Below are 20682 nucleotides of genomic sequence, written 5' to 3' on the forward strand. Positions count from 1 at the left end.
AGGACCAGATGTCTACCTCAGAGCAGAAGGTGTTCCCTTAGTCTTTATAATTCAGGAGTTTCTTTTCGGATTTGTTTTATTTTTGTGTATGGATGTTTTACCCGCACACATGCGTGTGCATGTCCATATTCATGGCTGGTGCCTATGAAGCTCAGAAGAGGGCACTGCATTCTCTGAACCTGGAATCATGGAGACTAGTGAGCCATCTGTGGGTGCTGGGAACCAAAACCAGGTCCTCTACAAGACCAACAAGTGCTCCTAACTGCTGAGCCATCTCTCCAACCCCACTTCTTAAGTATGAGGAAAACTACAGTTCCTTCTGATTTTAGCATTTTATAGTTTGACAATTTCATAACCAGAAATGTTCCAGCAGAAACTGAGCTTTGAATATTTATGCTTCAAACAAGCTTAGAAAGGCTTTTGGTGGAGGGTGGGGTGAATCTCTGATCTTTAAAAAACAAAACAACAGTTTCTCTTCAAACACTATTTTCCTAAAATACAAACAAACAAACCAACAACAAAAAACCAAATGCATTGTGTTCATAGAGAATTCTATTCTGATTAAGATACTGATTTGGTTGACTGAGTCATGGCTCAGCAGATGAGAGGGCCTGCTGTACTTGCAAAGGACCAGAGTTTGATTCCCAGCACTTACTTTGGGCAGCTCCAAGGGTTAGGGCAGGGGAGTCCAAAGCCTCTGACCTACTTGACAACTGCACACATGCATCCCCCTCCCACATACACATAACTAAAAATAATTAAAAAAATCTAGAAGCCATTGCTCTGGGGGAGGAAGGTTTGAGGAGACGGCTCCTCTTTCCTTCTCACAGGTCCTAGCTGTAGAAAAAGATACTTTGTAGCATCCCTTTCTTCCTCCCATTAAGTGATGTTGGGAAACTCCTGCTAGGATAATTTGCCGTGAGAAATATAAAGCCCTTGAATGGGCTATCCAGAGCCCGTGGGATTTTTTTTTTTTAAACAGACACCATGTGGTGCTATCTGCTACCGTCTCCAAGTCGGGGTCCAGTGGGTGGCTCTGCAGGGGCCAGCAATAAAGTCGTCTGTGGGGATTTGTGAAGTATTAGCCAAAATGGGGAGATGGTTCAGCTGCAGCTTTTAAACACCTTCTCTTCAGGTTTTTTAGATTATCTTAAAAAAAACACGCAAATCAAACTAGCCAGTCAGCCAGTGTAGGAGAAACAAAACAGAGCCCTTCTGAGAGGGTGAAGCTGCCACTCATTTTGTATTTTAATTCAACCTACTGGTGATTAAATTTACAGATCTCAGAGGAAGTATGTGCTCAAATATTTGAGGACGGTAACATATCAACCACTGTTTTAATTTTGGAATGTTCCTACTTACTTGACACAATATTTTACTAGCTAACAAATGTTTAGCCTTTTTTTTCACTTGACTGAAGAAAAATAAGTTTCACGTTGCTTCATTCACCTTCTTATGTGCATATGCTGAAAGACTGGATGGTAAAAAAAAAAAACCTGCTCCTTCCTGCATCTAAATCTGTTTACCAGTTTGGAGCTGCTAAGAAACCTGCATTTTGCTGCTAAATCAACTGGATGGCTGGAGCCCAAACTGCAATGTAAGAGAAAAATTATCAATTTGTTTTCATGACAGTCTTGAGAACGTATAAAATTGTCTGGCCGCTAAGTCAGCCTTCCTCTTTCCTCCTCCTCCATCTCCTCTCTTAAAGATGCCTTCAGTTCTAAGCTTGTACTTTTTTTAGCTATGTAACAGCTCTAATATTTTGTGACATTTTGTATTGTGACACTATAGATGAAATTGTCAGCGGACTGACACCCTGTGCTGCTTATTCCTTAATTACAACTGTTCACACTGCCGAGACGTGCGCTAATCTGCCAGCACATATTATGAAAACAATGTTATTGTTACCCACACCAACACCCACTCAACAGGACATTTCCAAGACGGCAGAGAACAGGGACGTGTTGCCCGGCAGACGCGTCACTGGCTTTTTGTTGACGTGGGGCTTGTCTGAGTTTTAACTTACCTGTGTCTTCTTTTAAAAATACAAAAGGCCTGGGTGTGGGGGCTCAGACCTGTAATCCCAGTGCTTAGAAGCTGAAGCAGGAGGATTGCTGTGACTTCAAGACCAGTGTGGGTTATAGCATGAAACTTGGTCTTACAGGCAACACAAAATACAAGGAAGAATCTTTTAAACACCACAACAAAACCACGAGTTTTCAGTTCAGAACAGCTCACTGCAATACGGTGCAGGCAGTCTCCCCAGAAGCCGCCTCCGCCTTTCAGTACCCAGCCTTGCTTCCTTGTCCAGTGCTCAGCAAGCAGTGGTGAACCCAAGAGCCTCGGAGCTGTTCTGCTGGGGGCTGTGACCCACAGCTTTCTTAGTTTATTTCTTTATTGACTTTTAAGCTTTAGAGAGAAAGTTAACAGAAAGAAGCGGGGAGGGAAAAGTAGAAAGAGAACTGAAGGCGAGGTTGTTTGTTTTTACAAGGTTGGCAGTCCCGAAGCCAGTCAGAACTCAGTGGTCACTTCCAGCTTTCAGAGATCTTTTTCCAAGACTGTACCGAGCCTTCCTGAAACTGCCTACATAATGAACCCTTTGTCATTACAATCTCAGGGAAGTCTGTCTGAAGCACCCGGTCCTGAGGATCCACTTTCTGACGAGTCTTGGACAAGAGCAGCTAAACAAGGTGACTTTTATTAGGACGCAAGTCAGCACCTTGCTTCTGCTTCCCCAGAGGGAATAAGGGAAGACAACCGCACAAGGGTATAATGATATGGAATGCTCTAAACACACATGACAATGACTTAATACCATCCTTAACAAATATTCTGTCTTAGTGTGAGTTTTTAACACTTTTATTGGCAAATCTACGGCCCTGTGACAGTCCAACCTGAGACTTTGGTGGGGTCTGACTGACGTTGCACCGAAACAAAACAAAGCACACTCATTCCCTACGGTTCCCGCCAGGACTTACAAAGTTTTGTCACGTAGTTGGTTTTGATTTTGTTTTAGTTTCCTGAGTTACACATGAAGTTACCGCTGTGCCTCATTTTGAGTGGTGTTTCCTGTCTCATTTTGATTTTCACCACCAATCGGGTACGGGGCTCTTCCCAAAAGGAACTGTTCCCATTTGGGGACATGTTCTTCTACTGATGCCCAGTAACGAGTCTGGAAAATAAAAATAAACAAAACCACACACACATACATACACAAAAAAACTAAAGTATGAAAACATAGCAAGCAGTTGAATTTGGCTCTTCATATTTATCTGCAGTGTGTATGTGTGTGCGCACATGTACACTCTCACGCACATATATGTAGAATAAATTTCCTCTACAGAACATTTTGTTCTAATTTTAGGGGGGAAACTGGGTACTTACTAGTGCTAATTTTCAAATTTCTCGGCAGAAGGAAGGTTTTCAGTGTTATTGTGATTTTGCACGCCCTCTTGTGGCCAGCTGTGTGATTATTAACAGTGCTGCCATTTGCAGCACCTGTTATTAAATAGTCCTGTTTTCTAGTCTAGACTCTGCAGCCTGGACCGTCCATACGGAAATGACTACAGAAGATTGTACACAAACAGCTTCCTTAGAATTAACAGACGATGTGACCTGGACCCAGGAACAGGAATGTAACTGAATGTAAGGAGCTGGTAAGCTGGCTCCTCAGGTGAGAGGGATGTTATACACCTACCTATCTTTAAAAAAACACTTGATATGACACATTCTCATTTTCCTTAAACTTGTGTTGTGTGTGTGCAAATGTGATGTACATGCGTGCACATGGAAACAAGGATATTGGGGAGGCCTCTGTCATTCCCTGCCTCCTTGTTCCTTTGACACAGTGTCTCTCTGAGCCTGGACCTGGTCTGGCAGCCAGCTAACCCCCAGTGGTGATTTTCTTCCATCTCACTCCCGCAGCTGTGGGGTGAGAGGCATGAGTTTTAGGTGGGAGCTGGGGTGCAAACTCAGGTCTTCAGGCTTCTGCAGCAAATGCTCTTTCCTGCCGCGCCATCTCTCCAGCTCTTCAGACTTGTAACTGAGAAAAGAACTACCATAGTGCACCCATTTGGGTGGATATGACTTGCAAGTAGAGATGCTGTCTGTTTATGTCTGACTATGGTCTACAGGCTGCAGAAATCCAAGTAGTGCTGCTACGCTGTGTGGAGGAACTTTGATGAGCTGGGAACGGCAGCCGCGGAGGCCAAGGTTTGCACACAGGATGGCAATTTCTATTGGATCAACATGATCAGTTCTGGGGCTGATTCTGTGCTGAGTCAGACAGCGCTAGGAACACATACAGTGGCTCTGCTGTTGGAAGATGGTGTGAGAGACTCTAAATATCTATACATCTGTGCATGCGGCCTGAGAAACAGCCTGACATGCCTAAGATAAAGGTTATCCTGCTGTGCCAGAGCAGCTCAGAATACCATCCAAGGCCAGAGACAGGGGGCTTCTGCGCCATTCACGGCTGAATTAACCACTATTGTCAGGGCCCTGTATGTGCTAAAATAAGGCATTGGTGAATTCAACAAAGGAGGACATACCCAGTGCACAACTCTGTGCCAGAGTTTCTGCATTTGATCACTGCTTTTTCTTGTTACCCTAAATGACACAGAAAATTGAGGGGCAGATTCTCAGCCTCTACTTTTGAGTCTATTCTTATCCCCAGTTGGGCAAAAGGGAAAATGACATCTGAGAAAGCTCATTAGAAGTAGAAAATGAAACTATTCTGTATGGAGTGAAATCCCACCCAGCACAAACATCCATAGACCGAGTGTGGCTCCCTTTTGCCAACCATCTCCCCAGCCTGCTTCTGAAAACAGCTAATAAAGCCGCCTGCACTGTGTGGTAAGCACGGGGACAGACATTTGCCTCCTTTCACTTCAGTCCTCCTTTGTAAACCCCATCACAATGGAGATTCGCAGCAGTCTCCTGCCTCAGCCTCCCACCAGGTGTACTGATGATGAGCATCTGGAAGGTTTTGGCCACAGCCTAAGCAAGCGTCTCCTTACATTTCAGCAAGCACTGCTTGGCTGAGCACGCTGTCCCTCAGGAGTCCAGTATATTCCACAGGACAGCTGCTTCAGTGTGACAAGAAGACAGAATGTTTTATAAAATTTCCATCCTACGTTCCTGAGCCTTGGCTAATGCTGACATCCAGTCAGGGATGAGCAGCAAGTCTCTCATTCTCAGCACTGAGACAAGTTCTGCACCTGCACTGACTGCTGCCCACTGACCAAGGCTGACAGCAGCCGAGCTCTACAGGTCCATGCATAAGCACGCGGGAAGCAATGTGACAGCATGCCTATCTAGTAAAGTAACAATACTCTAGGGCCGAAGACCTCCACTGTCCAGGACTTTTGACTAGGATTTCAGTGTAGGCAAGAATCCCATCCTGTGGAACAGGTCTCAAACCCAATCAGAGAGTAGATAGTTACACCAAACAGTTGTCTCACTCTCGCAGCCAGAGGCACAGCTGCCTGGCAGGTTCGTATTGCGGCACGTGAGGTTCAGCACTAGGTAAGACCATTGATGTCTCTTCTCACCCAGCAGACTGCACAGCACCTTCTGACACTATGAAGCCTAGCCAGCAGGGAGGAAGTTTCCTGTTGGTTTCAAACACTTCTCTATGTCTGGAAGCCAAGTGTATGGTGTATGGTGTCTTCAACAATAGAATCTTACCATGCATTTTTGGTCGGTAATCAAGAGCAATAGGCTTTGTTGTCTTGGAGACCTATCGGGCTTCAATTTTTATTGAAAAACTCACATCTTCTGGGAGCGACACTGCCTATCTCTGCAGGGCAGCTCCATTAGAAAGGATGTAAAAGTCAGAGGGTAACAGTGAGGGCTGTGACATGCTGTCTTCTGCATGTGACATGACTACCACAGTCATGAGCCATAGCTGCTGTGGCTACCCACACGAGATTAAGCCAGCCAAAGTCTTGGCATGGATGAGGCAGAGGGTCTCCAGGCCCTGAGGCATACTGAAGAGCTACTGGTAGTAGACAGTTGCTGGGAAAGGGGACTCATCCTTTGTTGAGAATGTGGTAACTGGTGGGTGTGTCCCTATCCCAGTGAATCCTCACATCCATGCACGTGAGAGCAGCTCTAACTGGACTTATAAATTATTTTTAAAAGTATGTGTTTAAGGGTAGGTAGGGAGATATAGGTAGATCTGTGTACATGAACAACTATTTCAAATATTAAAAAAATTATTCCATTAGAGAACTAGATGGCTTAGCAGGTTAGTACACTTGCCACTGAGGCTGATGACCTGAGCTTGATCCCAGAATCCACATGATGGAAGGAGAGACACAGCTCTCGAAGGTGGTCTTCTGACCTCCACACATGCACAACATGTGACCATGCATGTGAACTTTCATATGTACACGTGCTGCACACATGCACAACATGTGACCATGCGTGTGAACTTTCATATGTACACGTGCAGCACACATGCACATGTGACCATGCATGTGAACTTTCATGTGTACACGTGCTGCACACATGCACAACATGTGACCATGCATGTGAACTTTCATATGTACATGTGATGCACACATGCACAACATGTGACCATGCGTGTGAACTTTCATATGTACACGTGCAGCACACATGCACATGTGGCCATGCGTGTGAACTTTCATATGTACACGTGCAGCACACATGCACAACATGTGACCATGCGTGTGAACTTTCATATGTACACGTGCGGCACACATGCACAACATGTGACCATGCGTGTGAACTTTCATATGTACACGTGCTGCACACATGCACAACATGTGACCATGCGTGTGAACTTTCATATGTACACGTGCTGCACACATGCACAACATGTGACCATGCGTGTGAACTTTCATATGTACACGTGCGGCACACATGCACATGTGACCATGCATGTGAACTTTCATATGTACACGTGCTGCACACATGCACAACATGTGACCATGCGTGTGAACTTTCATATGTACACGTGCGGCACACATGCACATGTGACCATGCATGTGAACTTTCATGTGTACACGTGCTGCACACATGCACATGTCACCATGCGTGTGAACTTTCATATGTACATGTGCTGCACACATGCACAACATGTGACCATGCGTGTGAACTTTCATATGTACATGTGCTGCACACATGCATGTACTCACATATACACAGCAACTGGATGCAGATTAATTTTTTTCAAGATATGCTTTAATTACCAGCTATATATAAAGCATTGTACTGTAGATATAAAAATATTAACCACACCCTCCCCACTTATTTTACTGACAAAGGAAAGCTGGGCAATAACGGCTGTGTAGCCCTTGTTTAGCTTGCAGGAAATATGCAGTTGTTACTTCCATTACAGTTAACTCGGGGTCTTACCTCAAGAGACTGCACTGCAGGCTGTGGGTGTGGCTTAAGACTGGCCTTTAAAGACTTCTCTGCAGCTTCTATGTCCTACAACAGACAACAGCATTTAAAACTGAAGTGTGTTAAACATACAATATAAATGGCACCTGCACCCCCAGTGTCTGTACCCCAAATCTTTCACCTTAGCCCTTCTCTGGATACACAGTGAGTTTATCCAGTGACCGAGGGACACAGAAGGAAGAGACCTGATTACAGAGCAGTTAACCCGCTTCCACTGAGAGTGCAGGGTATCTTATGTAGCACAGGAGCACTGGTGGTACTTTTGTGTTCTACCTTTTTCCTTTGAGTAGCTGGTAAACACCAGTTATTACTTTGAGGGAAAAACCATGCTTCCTTTAAAAATGCTCAGAGTTGGGTGTGGTGAAGCATGCCGTAACCCCAGATTGTGGGAGGGAGGGCCATGGCAGGAGGGCTGAGTTCGAGGCCAATCTCCACTGCATAAGGAGACCCTGAGACAAAATCAGCACAGCAAAAAAATGATCAGAGCATGAGTTACATTAGTTTTAAGATCACCTGAAAACAGGCAAAGGGATAAAATAATGGCGTGCTGAGATACCAAACTAGACACTTGGACTCACGCTATGCAGTGAAGAGTTTAGTTTCTGCAGAGGATGAGGCTAGCATATTAATGGAACATGTTATCAACGTTCTGTTTTAGAATGCTATGCCATGGAAATATTTCACATAGCTAAGGCTGATCAATGAGTTACTTTACTGCTTTCTAATAGGGCTTTTAAAATATGCCACCACACATCTAACCTTTTGACATTTTGAAGCAACACTAATGCCTACAAAGGCCATGTTTGAGAACTCCATAGTCAAGTTACCTGACTTGCATCTCATGATGCTTTAAAAGTTTCCAACTCTTGTGTTGGGAGACATCACAGTTATCCTTGGCCATATGCAGTCCTCAGGCTGTGAGCATCTACTCGTCTTTAGGACTGGATTTTAACGCTAATTTAAATATGAAGTGTCATTGCCAGGCAGTACATTGCTTTGTGGATGGCATTCACCAATGGAAGTGTCACTGCTAGGCAGTACATTGCTTTGTGGATGGCATTCACCAATGGAAGTGTCATTGCCAGGCAGTACAACATTCAGAGAATAGCATTCAAGAACTACACTTAAATTTGTAGCTTTAATTTCAAGATGAGAATATTTTCTTCTATGGTTGTAAAGACAGCAGGGCAATTAAGCTTAACCTGGTATAATTTTTCTTCCTTACACACCTTAAACACATGCAAAGAAATGTAGGGTTCTGCATGTTGTTATAGAAACATTTGAGTCTAGTTACTGCTCTTCAAACCAGCACCGCTGCTGTCTAGAGCACACTTACTATTCTAAGTTCACAGAGGTCTGGGTGCAAGGCTTGGCACACTCTGTGTCTCCTTTGAGCTGAGTGAATTGCTTGCTAGCAAAAAGTTCTCCAGATCCATGTACACGCATCAGAGCAATCTAAGTAGAGGGCTGTTGGACAGACGGAGAGAAATGGAAGAGGGCGTGGGAGTGGGGTGTGAAGAAGCCAATGCTGAACAGAAGAAAAAGGATAGCAGATGGTAGCGGCGGGAGCAAGGAATGGGTGTGAAATGTAAAAAGAAAAACAGGAAATTCCCTAAAGGGACTCCCCAAAGTTGCACAACCATTAATGCACCTGCTGTCTAGGGGAAGGTGATTTGAAGGAAAAATACACAATTTAGGGCTACAAAAGCTGATGTCAGCATGTCTATCCCTTACCAGAAGCTTACAGCTAAGACACATGCTAGAGACACACGCTGCCGCCATGACAGCACAGAAGACCGACTCCTCGTGGATGTTCACTGAGATTTTACAAGGATTGTGAAAGTTGTATTAGTAAATAAAACAGAAAATAATCATTCTTCCAGTTCTGCACTGTTCCTGTCAGTACAGATCTGTGTGACACTCAGCTTTGATATTATCGAGGTTTTTCCTGAAGACAGAAGGCAGGGACACTGAGTGTCTCTTGCAGAGAAGTAGATCTGCAAACAGAAGAGCAGCTATCTGCAGAGGCAGATCCTGTAGCGTTCACCCCACCCCACATCACTGCATGCTGCCTCAGCCCCATGACTTGAGGCTCCTAGGTGCTCTGCTGACTTCTCATGCTTCTCTTCGGCTGCCTTGGTGTGGGCTTTCTTAACATGTGTGACAACTTATTCCCCTTGTTTACTCTGTCTTCCCTTGTGCCTGCATTACACAGTTTCAACCACTACTGCAGAGGAGGGCTAGGCCCTCTACCACGCCACTCACTTCTCTACTGGGTAAAGCCCCTTGCTGAGTGGGCTGAGTGGCGCTGGGGTCTCAAAGGCCAGGTGCCCCTGTTACCCTCCACAGTAATGCTACCTGATGCCTTGCTCGCAGGAACACAAAGCTCCCTAGACTGTTCTTTCAGGATAATGTTCATTGTCTCCACTTGACGCCCGGTGTCATGGTCTCATTACTGATTTATTCATTCAAATGCTCACCAAGTACTTGCTTTGACACGTGCCAAGAGAATATTTTGTTTTATTTTGTAACTGTCCTAAGATTGATGTGTTGGTTAAACAACCACTTGAAATTTATCCTCATATACCTTAGATTCGAAACCAGTTCAGTAAACAGGATGAAGGATGACTTCCCTTTGCCAGACTGAATTAAACCAAATGGAACAAAAATGCCACGATTTGATTAGCACATTCTGCAATAAGTTATATCCCGAAATTTCTATACGAGGCCTCCTGACAGCTGTATACATGGCCAGAGGTGTATACTATGTCACATGGAACTTTTCTGTGCCTTACTTAGAACTTCAGCCTCATTACAGGTGTGCAAATATTAGGGAGAACAGTGTACACTGGGTTTAGCATTATCCGTGGCTTCAGATGGCTGCTGGGAAGTCTTGGAGGCCCCTCCCCCCCCCCCCCAGAACAGGGAGACTATTGCACACACAGGTGTGCTGGTGCTGGGGAGCTCCTGGGGACTAAGCATTTTTAAACAAAGTCTCATTCTGTGGCTCAGGTCTGCCTCAGACTCACAGCAGTCCTGTTCCAGCCTCCCAAGTACTGGGATTACAGGCACCAAGATGTCACACTTAGTTCCGGTCTGAGGTTTTGAGATAAGGGGAAAAAGATAGGGCACAGAACCAATGGTTTTAACTTAAAAACCTTGCAATCCTTTGACTGAATTGGAATTACTGATAGGAACTCTTGTTGTATCTTATCTTAAAAAGGAAAATCAAAGAGGCTGCAATAAATAGCCCCAGTGCCCAGATTGAGCGCTCGGAATATATTTCCTGCCAAAAGGAGCCAAAGCTCCTTGAAGCAATGACCAACTCCAAGTCTGGATGGCAAATACAAGAAGGCTGCAAGAACCCTCCAGGTCAGGAAGAAAGGAAACTATAGAAGACTGTTACTATATTGGCGAAGGCATTCAGGGCTAACTTGGAGAAGTTTCCATTTGGTAAGAATGGCATAATATGAGTATAAAAAGACAAAGAATTGAAATATTTCAAATCTCAGAAAATTAAAAGCAAAGCAACATCTCACAAGTCACCCTGGAGGAATGGTGGGAAACTGGCCTGTTTTTAAAACAAAGTGCAGGGGCTGGAGAGATGGCTTGGTGCTTTGGTTCCTAGCACCTAAAACAGGTACCTCACAAGTGCCTATAAATCCAGCTCCAGGGTGAAGATGCCCCCTTCTGGCCTCAACAAGCACCTGCATTCACGTGCACAGCACATAACCAATCTTTTTGAAAAGAAATAACAATGCAGGGCAGGAAATGGGGCTCAGCAATTGCCTAACATGTACAAGGACTTAGATTTAATTCTCAGCTCTATAAAACAAGAACATCTAAATCCATAAAAGCGATCACATATTCAGTATCCTGTTTCCTACATTAACTATCTGTAACTAGGTAACTGACGGGCAGCAGATTCTTTTTAACCCAACAAAAACCACAAGTCAAATGAGAAAGAATAAAATAACTGGAACACAAATCTGATTTTTTTTTTCTTTCTAAGATAGAGTATTGCTGTGTTATCCTAGCTAGCCTAAACTTGCTTCATTGGTGAGACTGGCTTAGAATTTGAAGCAATTCTGTGCTGGTGCCTCTGAGGGCTGAAATTATAGCCATGAGCTATATGTCCAGCCAGTGATCAGGAATGCTGACGTGATCTTGCCTCAAATATCAAACTCAAATATGATGGGGGTTCTAGATTTCCACTCTTAGCACTATAGTCACTACTCTAACCGACCAGAGCTTAAACTGTGCTGGTTGTTATGATGTACTTAAGCATACAATGCACACCAAGTTTTGAAGGTTGGTGGAAAAAAAAAATCTTTTGAAAGCAAATGTTTGTGAAATTTTACAAGTACTAAAAAAATAACAACTCTCATCTTTGATTTTTATGGTACTGGGGACCATGCCCAGGGCCTGGTGCACACCAGGCTCAGCCGTTTCTCCGGTCTTCATCAAAGGTACTTGTCATCAGCCATCCAGGTGACAATTAAGTTCCTGCTTAATTGCAACTGCCCCATGATGGCAGTAGAGGCTCTCATTCTATTCCTGATTGTAATGTTTTCCTATCCTACGCTGTTCTTCAGGGCCTGGACAACTTCTGTAAGCACAGGATCGTCTTTCTGTGGAAGGGTGGGTTTTCTGGGAGGGGAGGAGGAAGTGTATTTTATAACACAGAAGTATTTACACAAACAAAACCCTCCCTCTCCTCCAAATGCACACCAATCATGCTTGTTTTTAAGGCTGACCTTCTCTTGAATACTAGTCAGGAAAAGTTACTCCGCCTGCATTTTGCAAGTCCACAATCTTTTGTGACATTTACTGACTGAAGTTTGACTCAGAGCTGTCTTTCTTCACATGTAGTTTATTTACTGAGATGTCAAATATTTCATGGATTAGTTGTTTCTTTATGCCTCCTTTAAAAAATTCTCCAGCATTTGATACTGCTTTTTGAAAAATAGTTTTAAAGTTAGCACAAAAAACAATGGCTTTGTTAGGCCATTTCCACACATACATGGCACATACATGTCTTTCTTCATGTCTTCCCTGTGTTCTCTTCTTGGCCCCACTTCTGTTTTCATACTGCCTGTTTATGATAGTTTATTTCTCCCAAATGACTTGACAGAAATTTTATCAAATTCATTGCAAATTTTGTAGGGATCAAAATACATATGTAAATAACTTTGTGATAAGTGACTGTAAGTAAACAAGCGTTTCCCCAGTGAGAACGGGGTCTTCTTAAATTTTCTCTGGAATATCACATTTTAGTGTAATAAATATCTTTATACGATCATGAGTAGCAGGGAAGAATTCCCAAATAGCTTAGAATTGTATTGCAAATGTAAATCTGAATTCGTGCATTTTCATGCTTAGTCAGAAGAGGCTGATCCCTTGTTAATGTTCATTACACCAGTCAGAAGACCAAAGGAAGATGAAATAACGCGTAGTAGGAGGGATCATGCTTGTGATAGTATGCTTTTGGTAGAGCCGTCTGTAAGCTTTGGGTACCACCAAGGTGCCTGCCCTAGAGGTAACCTACCCTGGTCCTGACAAGACACTGGAAGTAGTTACACTATGGTTTACCACTCTTTAAACACTTGGGCCTGACTAGTGGTTTTTATTGTTTGAGAGCACGACTTGGGTACCATGGAAAGGTCGAATGGGAGAGGGAGGGCAGGCCAAGCTCACTTTTATCTAATTTTTAAACCTCAGAAAAACATTTAATGTTAAAAGGAATGTTTAACCTTTCAATGAAAATCTAATGTAATATACATGATATTTAATGTCTTTCCCATAAACTGGGCCTGGTGGCACAGGACTGTAATCCCAGCTACACAGGGGACTGAGGCAGGAGGATTACTTTTTGCACATTCATTGCTTATCTAGGCAATAGAGTAAGTTTAAGAGCAGTCTAGGAAACTTAGACTCTATTTCAAAATGAGAAGTAGGTCAGTGGATGACTCAATGGGTAAAAGCACTTGTGGCTGAGTCTGACAGCCTGAGTCAAACCCAGGGTCCACACAGAGGATAGAGAAATTCTCCCACAAATTATTCTCTGATTGTCTTAAAAATATGTGGCACCCCACCCAATATATAAATAAAAAGGAAAGTGAGGGCTGGGGCTATAGTTCAGCAGTGGAAGGCTTGCTAGCACGTGTAAGAGCCTGGATTTTATCCCCACTCTCCCAGCCCTCACCCCCTATACACACACGAGCTCTCGTGGGAAATGGGAAGCAGTTCTCGGATAGTGTGTGTTTAACATCCACGATGGCCTGGGTTTATTCTCAAGCACTCCGTCTCCCCTGAGAAAAACTCTCAACACGATATTCCACAGTAATCAAATTCTATTTATCTTACTTTTATACACTGATTCCTATATGAATACCATTAATACTGCTTTGGAATTTTAAACCATGAAAGCAACACAGGATTTAAAAATGCATATGTGATTAAAGAGTATAAAACAAAGGCAGGACACAAAGCATGTCTAGCAGCAGTCACCATGGCTGGGATGCAGCAACTGCTTAAAGGATGAGTAGGGTATTATGGAGACGGCATGCTGTCCTTTAGTTTCTCTTCATGATGACGGTCAGGGGAAAATCCAGCAACTAAACTCACTCCTTTCAGTTATGAAAACCAGTGCATTCCCTTCCTTATCCACTTGTGATGGATTATACCCATGGACCCATGATTTGAAAATCAACTCAGAATTAATTTAACACATCCAATCTGTAGAACTTTATAAAATGGAAACTGAACTTTATATAAAACTGAGTTTTACATAAATATTAAAAAAAATAAGGAAACTGGGTTGATGACTATTTTTTCAGCTTCTCTCCTTACCTCTATTAGTGTCAAGAATAGTTTATTTATTTAAATATTAATTTTTAGGTGTACATGTGTGTGACTGAGTGCCTGACTCTGTGTGCAAGAACTCACTGGGGTCACAAGAGGTATCGGATCAGGTATTCCATGAAACTGGAGTCACAATGGTTGTGAGCCACCATGTGGGTACTGAGGATCGAATCTGGTCCTCTAGAAGAGCAGCTTGTGCCCCTAACCATTGAGCCTTCTCTCCATCTTATTTCCCTATTCTTGAAACATCTAAGTAGAAGATCAATCTTTCTTAAATGTGCGTGAGTGTGTGTGTGTGTGTGTGTGTGTGTGTGTGTGTGTGTGTATGTGTGTGTGCATGCGCACATGTGCAGTATATTAACCAGGTCTCTCCTATCATGTGGGTCCTAGGCATCCAACTAGGTCATTAGGCTTAGTGGCGAGTGCCTTTGCCTGCAGAGCCATCTTGCCAGCACATTTATTTCTTCTGTAAATCTGTGTTCTTCTTGAACTTAGATATTTCTAGGACTACATCACAGTTATATACTGAGCCTTATGTTCTCTGGTTCCTGTATCAATTACTGTTCCTGTTGCTGAAACGAAACACTGTGACAGAAACAGCTAAGGAAGCATTTATTCTGGCTCACGGTTCCGGAGGAATAAGAGTCCACCACAGAGGGGAGGCATGGCAGCGGCCGGAGCAGGGAGCTTAGAGATTACATAGCAACTGCACACAGGAAGCACAAGGTGTAAACTGAAAGTGAGGTTGTCAACTTTTAAAGTCCATTCCCAGTGACAGACTTCCTCCAGTTGCAGCTCCTAAAGGTCCCATAATTTTCCCCAAAGAGCACCACTAACTGGCGACCAAGTGGTCAAATACATGAGCCTCTGGGGGACATTGTCTATTCAAACCAGTACAGTCTCTGACATGCCCAACTTTGTCTCCTGTGAATTTTTAAGCTTCTTAGATCATAATCCCGCTAACGTCAACAGAGCCGTTCATCTTTCTGTTCTTGACTGCTTTTATTTAAGAATCCAGTGGAGCATCTTAACTAGTTAACACAGACGAGGTTTGGCTTCATCTCAGAAGTCTCTATGAACATTTTTACATCAGTTCTGTCTCTTAATTAGGTCTAATATTCAGAACATAGAAATTATACCAAATCATAAATTCATGCAAAGTATCTTTGGAAATGCAGGGAAACCTCCATGCTAAAGAGGCTCCCAAGCACCTTTTTACTCTTCCTCTTCACAGTCTCCGGTCTATCCAGTGTAGCTGAGTATGCGATCACAGAAAGGGCCCGTCTTCTCCACGAGGAGCTCGCACAGTTCGGCCAGCATCTAATCTGTAGCCTTCCTGAACAAACCCTGGTTTATCCTGACTTTGTCATCTCTACTTTAGCTCTAGGCACTCATCAGATGCTCGCTCATTAAAAGGAAAATACTTGAAAACCAAATATCACATCACTTGCTACAGGTAGTAGCAATCAAGTCTTCCAATTTAGTTTCTCTAACTTTTCACAGCAATTTCCAGAATACCCTATATATTTCCATTTAAAAATAAATATTGTTAACACCATTGGGCAAGTAAGACATATGGCAATATAGAATGCTTTGGTAGCACTATGGCTGTGACTTAAATTACTGTGGATCAAACTGCCAGAAGCTGAGAAGATAACTGAATTTTCCTCTCCCTTTATCCTGTAGTGAGGATAGAAGATAGCTGTATCATGCCTATCGATGAAAATATTTAACAATAAAAAGCTGAAAACACTGCTTTATAACTTAAATAATATAGTCTTACTACCAAATGTTTTAGTCATAGGATCTCTTGGAAGCTTGAATGGAAGCAAACTCTAGGGTTTTAATTATGGATGAAGCCACACAATTCTGGAAGCACAGTATAGCAAGCAGCCAAAAATGTTACACATATGATTTTATTCCAAATGGGCACATTGGCCAAATGGTGAGGCCCCGCACAATCATCCACTTTGACCACCTACTCAATAACTATCCCAAGGAGTCTGCGAAGTGAGCTCTCACACAAAGAATTCTGTGGAATTAGTTGGGCAAAATCAAGTGGTTCATGTTTCCATGCTGTTTAGTATTTGAGTTGGATCTAAACACATCACAGCTTAAGGTCTTTGGGGTCCTTCCTTGAAGTGGAAGAATATGGAAAATGTAAGGATACACTTTCTGCTTCTTCTTGCACAAAGGTGACCTTAATATTCTTCCTGTCGTCATTGATTTTTTGGTTGACAGAAAATATTTAGCTTATGTAAACTTCAATTTTTTTCATTTTTAAAAAGCAAGAATCCATATGCTATTTGCCCAACTAACACAGGCTTGAAAAAGACATCGGCTCATTAAGTCTGCTTGTTACTAAAAACAAAGAAATGATGTGAATCTAAATCATAAGATGCATTGTAAATACCTCAGGAAAGGGAAGACATCTATACCCGTCATGGAAATTACCTGCAAGAGACTGACGTTCCTCTTTAGAGCAGTCTCAGTGGCTTGGAGGAGACATGCCCTGCCTGTGTTCTGATCACCAAAATTAGTCCTCATTTTCTGAAGTAACTTTAATCTTCGTGATACTCTGAAAAAGAAATGGAGATTATATAGAGGAAAAAATTGAAAAGCAAACATTTTATTGCTTGATCAGTATACACCATTTCTTTCTTAATTGTATCTCACCTCAACTATGACCATGATTGAAAGCCGATTATTTTATCAACCAATGGGACAATAAAAAGAGTAGATAGTTTACTATGCCTTAAGTCAATCTGGATAAAATTATTTTTATTTTCATTAACATATACTTCTTATATGTCATAAGTACATGCCTTTCTTTTTTCGCTTCTGCAGTCTTTTGAAAGTATTTTAGAGTGTTGAAGACATGTAATTTTTGGTGAAAATGCAAACTGTAATACAGAGCTCCTTGTACACATAGTTATATATACCTCCCCACACATATACATTGCTATAACTTGCTATAGGAAACCTTCTGCTTAACACTTCAGTACCCCTGAATCTCATGTTACACATTTAGAATTGTGCTAAACTTCCATATGTTTGAAGAAGCAATAAAAATATTTTTTATCTCTTTTTCCAAGAGAAAGATGATGGTTTGATATATGAGTGAGAGGCAGTATGTATGAATGCCTGCATGCTCACAAGGTAAACCAATGCTTGAAGAAAGATGGAAAGTTATGAGTAAATTGTTTAACTACTTCATTATATATAATACACTTGAAAAGTTTCTTGTTCATTTTATAAGTTTTTGGGTCCTCTAAATGATAAGAAATCATGTACAATGATTAAAAATACATAAGTGGTATACAGAAAAACAGTAAGTCATGAAGGTTGTCAAAGAACAGTTTCATGGGGCTATCTTGAATGTAGAACTAGAAACCGAGGTTGATGAACATTTATTTTATTTTTGTTCTTATGAGAATAGCGTATTAGAACAGCAAAGGACAGGACTTGGTAATTAGACAACAGAAAAATCTGAAAGCTCACAGATAGTCAAAGAAGATTAAATATAAGATCATGGCTAGCTATACAAAATATGCTGGACCAAGTGAAAAATGATTAGACTATGACATCAGAACATTAGAGAGAATGCAGGGGCTGTGGCTGTACAAGTCATGCTCCATGAATATAATGCCAGCCCAAGATAAGAGGCCTCAAGTCTACTGAAAGCCAAGCTTGGAGCTGGAGAGATGGCTCTTGCTTTTCTAGAGGACTTGCGTTTAGTTCTCAGCACCCACATCAAGCAGTAAACACTTGCCTGTAGCTCTTAGCTCCAGGGGTCTGATACCCTCTCACCCTCTTCTGGGCCCCGTGTATTCACACATGTATAATTATACACCACACACACACACAGAGAGAGAGAGAGAGAGAGAGAGAGAGAGAGAGAGAGAGAGAAAATCTCAAGTAATAAACTTTAAATTTTTTTTTTTAATTTAAAAGAAAAAAAGATTCAAGTATGGTGGTAAGTACCCTTATTCCAAGCACTCAGGAGACACAGAAAGATCAGGGGTTCAAGATCAGTTTTAAGACCAGTCTGGGCCACATGAGACCCTTTCTCAAGAGCCCCTGCCACCAAAAATGTTCTATTGTGAAGCACAGAATGGGTGAATTTTGATATGTTTTTAAAAAGTAAGTAGATATATAGATGTATAAAACATAATTGTGCCTTTTAGTCTTAAGAGACAATGAAATTATCTCCAATAAAGCCTCACGTCAGAAAATGACACTTTAATATGTCTAAGTCTTCCTGTGCATGTTTCACTAATAAAGTCAGCACACGCTCCATATTTAGAGTATCTTTTTCAAAAACTTACATTTCTTCATGCCTTTTAGAAAGGTGGATTTCTTGAGTGAACAAGGAAGTCATCTTTAATCAAAGCTGGGCTATAAGCTTTCTGCTAAATAATAAAAACAGTTATTTTTTTCCCCTATGTTCAGCTCTACAATTTGGTCACTCTAGTGCTGCGACAACCCCTCGATTCTCTCAGAAGAGAAAACTGGCCATTTCATGTACTATGGGAAAGAATGCACGCAAACCCATTTGTATTAATGATTTCTTTCTTTCTTTCTTTTTTTTTTTTTTTTTTTTTTTTTGCTTTGTTCTTTGCATTTGCCAGATTAGACCCCAAATACCACGGATCTGGTAAACTCAACACACTTCGTATTTTCTACCTCCACCCAAACTCTAACCTTGAACTGAAACAAACAAGAGATGGTATAAGACTTGTGTACATTTCAACAGGCAGAAAGAAAAAAAAGTATATAAATATTCAAAACAGGAATATCACCATCCCTTGGGCATGTGCACAGAGACGGTGAGAAAGGCGAGTATGAACCAACTGGAAATCCATGGTCTTTCCTTCCCTGGCAGACTGCCCAGGTGTACCATCGCTCTTCCAAACAAGGGAAGTGTTTTCCATGTGTAACTCAGAAAAATCTCAATGCAGTCCTCTCACTGTAGCCTGGGAGGTAGGAACTCTCATTTGGAGAGTTTAAAAACTCTTTTTCTAGGGCACACTTTACACCAGGCGCAGCGTCACCTCGGCTCACGACCTTGCATCGAAAAGCACAAAAAGCTAAAGGTGCCCCACCTGAGGGAGGAAACTAAGACGTTCCCTGAAGGCGGCTTTCCTAAACTTTCTGAAATTAAACACTCAATCCCTGAAGCGCCTGGGGTCGGATGCCGCGGGGCAGCCTGAGTGGGACCGCACACGGGAAAACTCGGCCTTTGGAAGCTAGGCGCCCGACGGCAGGCCCAGCTCGCGCCTGTCTCCCCGGGGAAACGCCTGAGACCCTGCCTCATCACCTGGCTCTCCCCTGAACAGTGTCCTCCACCTAGGCCAGCTGGCCCAACGACCGACAGGCCGCCGCCACCCCGCGCCCACCGCCAAGCTCTTCCGGGAAGGCACCGCGAACCACGCCTGCGCAGGATCTGGGCGTGGCCAGGCGGCCAGCGTCCCGCCCTTTCCGCTGTGACGTCAGCGGCTCTGGCTCGGTGCAAAGTAGCCCGAGGGGGCCTCAGGGGCTTGGAGGGAGAGCAGCTGGTAGTTCGAGCTTTTTGAAAAAAGTGGGATCGGCCCGTGTTAAACAGTCGTCAGGGAGTCCGGGTGGTTTCCTAGGAACCCTGGGATGCTCCCATAGTGTGTAAAGTGTGTGTGTGTGTGTGTGTGTGTGTGTGTGTGTGTGTGTGTGGAGTTGGCATGGTATGTCATAGTATGTCTAGGTGCCCTTAGAGGCCAGAAGCCTGCTTCAGATATCCCTGGAGATCTGTCTGGATGTTGTGATGGGAATTCTGGTCCTCTGAAAGATCAGCCAGCGCTCATAACTCCTGAGCCATCTCTCCAGCGCCAACAACAAACATTTTTTGTCTTTGATTCACACTGTATGGATTTGTAATTCTTTTGCTTGCTGCATTTCATCTGACTTCAAAGCACCGTGCCTTTACTTGACAGATCTGTTTAGCTGATAAACTTCACACCCTTCCCCTTGAATGACCCGGTGTTCTGGGCTCACCTATGAATAGAGTAGAGCGTTTACTTGTTTACTTGATTACATTACTTGTTTGTTTTGTAGGATTTATAAATAATTTTTTCTTGGATGTGTTTTGGACTGCATGAACAGAGAGCCTATTCAAATGTTTTCATGTTGCTTATGACAAACTTTATGTACCGTCATGCCTTGGTTAAGTTTGCATAGCGACACAACTAGCAGAAGCCTACATTCAATTTTTTGTTATTGTTGTTCAATGCCCCACCTTTCCAAGTCATTGTCTGCCTTACTGTTAAACTAAGGGATAGTTTGGGAAACGTGCAATTTTTAGGGAAATAGAAACCAAGAATATATCACAGCAACTTAAAGATAGGTAGATATACT

General features: G+C 42.7%; 1 protein-coding gene across 2 annotated transcripts; it reads right to left on the bottom strand.

The window, feature by feature from the left end:
* Positions 1-2682: 2682 nt before the first annotated feature.
* CUNH3orf14 (chromosome unknown C3orf14 homolog) lies at positions 2683-19746 on the bottom strand. Of its 2 annotated transcripts, none has more exons than XM_041662739.1 (5): positions 19616-19746; positions 18624-18704; positions 16750-16873; positions 7384-7458; positions 2683-3172 (listed from the first exon to the last, which is right to left on the bottom strand). In XM_041662739.1, exons 2-5 carry the CDS (start codon positions 18674-18676, stop codon positions 3038-3040), a joined length of 387 nt encoding a protein of 128 aa, XP_041518673.1. In that variant the 5' UTR covers positions 18677-18704; positions 19616-19746; the 3' UTR covers positions 2683-3037. The 2 variants fall into 2 exon arrangements, with proteins under 2 accessions (XP_041518673.1, XP_041518674.1); XM_041662740.1 differs by having other exon boundaries at positions 18624-18707; positions 19616-19721.
* Between the last annotated feature and the right edge of the window lie 936 nt (positions 19747-20682).

The sequence above is a fragment of the Microtus oregoni genome, unplaced genomic scaffold (assembly GCF_018167655.1).
Source record: "Microtus oregoni isolate MIOR12 unplaced genomic scaffold, Mior012 000013F_ref0000133, whole genome shotgun sequence".
NCBI lineage: Eukaryota > Metazoa > Chordata > Mammalia > Rodentia > Cricetidae > Microtus > Microtus oregoni.